The sequence below is a fragment of the Apaloderma vittatum genome, unplaced genomic scaffold (genome assembly GCF_000703405.1).
Source record: "Apaloderma vittatum isolate BGI_N311 unplaced genomic scaffold, ASM70340v1 scaffold9400, whole genome shotgun sequence".
NCBI classification, from domain to species: domain Eukaryota; kingdom Metazoa; phylum Chordata; class Aves; order Trogoniformes; family Trogonidae; genus Apaloderma; species Apaloderma vittatum.
The window spans coordinates 1-3775 of NW_009696163.1; the positions used below are offsets into that span (position 1 = coordinate 1).

General features: G+C 45.2%; 1 protein-coding gene across 1 annotated transcript; it reads left to right on the forward strand.

Annotated features, from left to right (window-relative positions):
- Nucleotides 1–285: 285 nt before the first annotated feature.
- Nucleotides 286–1749, forward strand: LOC104277203 (renalase-like; the record flags this gene model as incomplete). The annotated part of the gene is made up of 2 exons (XM_009873780.1): nt 286–428; nt 1591–1749. Coding segments are annotated over 2 exons (302 nt in total), but the record flags the coding sequence as incomplete, so codon positions are not given.
- Nucleotides 1750–3775: the final 2026 nt, after the last annotated feature.

Sequence of the window (3775 nt, forward strand, 5' to 3'; positions counted from 1 at the left end):
GGCAGGCGGGGGCGTCCGGGCTCCGGGCGTGCCCCTCCCCGGGTCGTGCCTGGATCTCCCGCCTCGAACTGCTCGCAGGTTGTGTTCGAGACGGGGCAGGGAGCCCTGGTCCCACGGGCGAGGCCGTTTGTTCTGTGGTTTCTCTTTGTGCGTGGCCAGGCCTGGAGCACAGGATGGGCGAGGCTCAACAAACTCGGACATTAGGCCAGGCTGAACCTCAGCTGTGAGAACCGGGGATTTACCCTGCGGTGTGTTTTCAGCTCTGTGTCGTTTGCTCCCTTTCAGCTTCTACGAGGAGCTCCTGGCTCACGGCATCTTGAAGTCGCTGACTGCGCCCGTGGAAGGAATGGTCGTGAAAGAAGGCTCGTGCAATTACGTGGCACCGCAGGGCATCTCCTCAGTTGTCAAATACTATCTGAAACAGTCAGGTAATTTTTTTAGGTGCCTTTGTATGAAGTGGAAGGTTTCAGCAATCTATTTCGATGGTGTTCTGAATGTTCAAGCTCCTAGTTTGTTTATGGATGTCTTGTGGTTCCTTAGATGGAGAAACATGTGTGCAAACTCTCCAAATGGCCAAAATCTTCAAGCGCTTCACTGACTTCAGCTGCACTGCTGGCATGTAAAGATCTCTATCCAAGTGTAATGTCTGTAGGATCGGGGCCAAGCCCGTATTTACACTGTTGGCTTTAGCATATGAGAATCAGACCTGGTGCAATTAGCACAGAGATAATTTAATGGGAGTGAGGTCATGGTTGAGAAGAGATATGAGTTGCGGTTTGAGCGAAGTGAGTGTTTGGGTGTGTTTTCCTGAGCGTGTACCTAACTGTGCTGGTGTAACTGAGCATCTGGGAATGTAGTGGTGAGCTACATCCCGTGTTTCGCAGAAACGAGCACTTACACAGTATCTTTAATGTCCTTCAGAACAGACTGAAGGAGGAGATCACTGGCTACTTTAGCTGTGTAACAACTGCTTTAGATGTAATGTCCAGTATAGTGACTATTTTAACTCTGGTTTGAAAAATGTTGGCTTTATGAGCAGTCAAGCTTTGCTGCTTTCATGTGATTGGTTTTGATTTTTATTTAATTAGCTGGTTTTTTAGACCCTAGACTTGCAAGTAATTAACTATGGTCCCGTCTTCTGATATATGCGAGGTGCTAACAGGGGCAACCCTCTCTTTTTTCATCTCCTGCTGGTGTGCTTTGATTGCTTGCTCTGTGCTGGCTCCTGTGCTCATCAGATTTCACTCTGAATTGGTTCAGCTCATTAAGGCCACGGCAAACTACCCTGTAAAAGAGAGCAGCTGGCAGTGTTCCATCTGTTTACTGAGTTGGATCGTGTCAGAGAGGAGTCAGATAAATACCAGCTCTAGCTGCAGAGTGATGGGATCTTTTCAGCTGATCAAGATCCCCTCTTTTAATATCATATGCTGGCTTTTTGCCTGATTTAATCTAATTTGTGAAACTTTGCCCAGAAGACTGTCTGTGTGCTTTGGTGTTGCAAGTCATCCAGTTATGAAGGGAAACTGCTCTTCTTTTTTTTTCTGTGAAATTCACTGCTATGTGTATTTAACCTTTTCTTTTTCCAAGCAGGTGCAGATGTTTTCTATGAACAGCATGTAACACACATCTCTCTCCGAGATGGGAAATGGGAAGTCTACAGGAAAACGGGACCACCAGAAGAATTTGATATAGTTATTCTTACGATGCCTGTTCCACAAATTCTTCAGTTGCAAGGTGACATTGTAAACTGTAAGTTCATACCTCAAAGTCACAGGTATCTGGCCTAAACTGAGCATCTTGTATAGCAAAGAAACACTCAGCAGTTTGAGCCGACTGTTAATTTTTGCCAGAATAGGGTGAATTTGAAACTGATAGGAGGTGGGTAATTTCGAGGCTGCATGTCTAGCACGTGAGCGGTAACACCTTGATAGGAAAAATAGGTAAATAGATGAGAGGGGTTTTAATCTGATCTGTAATTTTTTGCTGACTTCTAAACCAGGATGTGTCTTTCTGTAACTCAGAAGATAGTGCACTGGACCTTGGCTTGTCCTCACGTCGTGGTTTTCTTATTGCTATCTCCTTGCCTACATATCATGCTGATTTTCAGTGCTGTACTTGGTATGTTTGCAGTAGGGATGACCCAGAGAGTAAGACCTGAATGACAGCTGTGCTGTGGGGAATGCCAAGAGCATTTCAGTGAGCCTAAAATCGTGAACTGCAGGGAAGGAAAAAGTCCAGATGAGAACTGGTTGGTCCTTAGGTTCTAAGATGAAAGCTTCTGAGACTCTCCACCTTGTTTGCTCTTTCCGACTTTCCGCTGGGGGATGCACCTCCCAAACGAGAGTAAATCTCAATTATCCCTTTGCGATTTATTCAGTTAACAGTGCTATGGAAGCTTGGAGAGAGCAGCTCTGTGGTGAGAAAGAAGTGTAAGTTCAGGTCAGGACAAGTTTGATATCTTAGGTGTGTTGTCTCAGGTGTGAGGCTTCCGGGGCCGGCTTTTCTCTGAAGGCAGGCTGCTGAATCCTGATCACGCACACCAGCTCTGTGTGCACAGTCAGCGTCTGTCGACGGTGGGCTCTCAGCAGCGTTGTTTCTGGGCGGACTGGTTAGCTGAGGTGCTGCTGATACTGTGACCAGATTTGGTGTATTTGCCGTGAGACTTGCTCCTTGTGGAGCAAGGTTTGAGTCAGTTCTTGTCAGGCAGGGCTTCTTGCCTCTCTGCTGCCGACTCCTGAAGTAGACACTTCAAAATTTGAGGATTTTCCACTCTCTGGTTTGTAGAAAAACCCACCAGTGCTTTAAAGATGAAGAGCTAACTTAAAGAGCATCTTGTGCTCTGCTGCCATAGATGGTGGTGGTTAGAGTGGGCTGACAGGGTCTGTCTGAAGTTGCTTCATAAAAGCCAGGGCCTGTCTGAGGGAAAAGAAGAGTGGGAGGGGCGGGACGTTTAACTGCAGCACAGTGTCTTAGAGTAGCAGAGGGAAAATTGATATCACAGTGAAGAAGAGTCTTATTGTCATGCCAACATCTTATTTTAAGCTTATAAGAACAGGACTTCTCTGCTGTTTGTGATTTTATAAACACATGGGGACCGAACGGGAATCAAACCCGCGACCTTGGCGTTGTTAGTGCTGTGCTCAACAGACTGAGCTAACCAGCCCCCTACAGTAGCAAAGGGAAAATTGATATCACAGTGAAGAAGAGTCTTATTGTCATGCCAACATCTTATTTTAAGCTTATAAGAACAGGACTTCTCTGCTGTTTGTGATTTTATAAGCTTTCTCATTTCCCCTGTTCCTTTACTGTGGAAAGTAATGGCATCCTCACTGCATATCCTTCGTTTGTGAGTGTGCTTTTTTGCTTCATACTCTGAATCGTATGAGCAGGGTAAATGTAGAAACGTCCTTTTCAGAATTATATATTTTCCTTTTAATAGTCACATGTACTCTTCTGCTATATAAAGATAGAATAAGCTAAAGTTAAAAGCATTGGCAGGTCACTAAGTGAGGCACAGCTTTGCAAGCATTATACAGTAAGAGGAGGGTGATGTATAACAGCTATGATGGGTTGGGCCATTCCTCTGTCTGCAAGAAAAGAAATCGGTTTTTGGGAGGATTTTTTGTTGTTGTTGTTTTTTGGAGGTTTTGGGGTGTGGGTTTTTTGGTGTTTTTGTTCGGTTTATTACAACAATGTACCGTGGAATATTGCTCAGAGATATTTGCAGTCTGATTCTCAATCTACTACTGAGAGGCTACCTCAGTTTGGTTGGCTC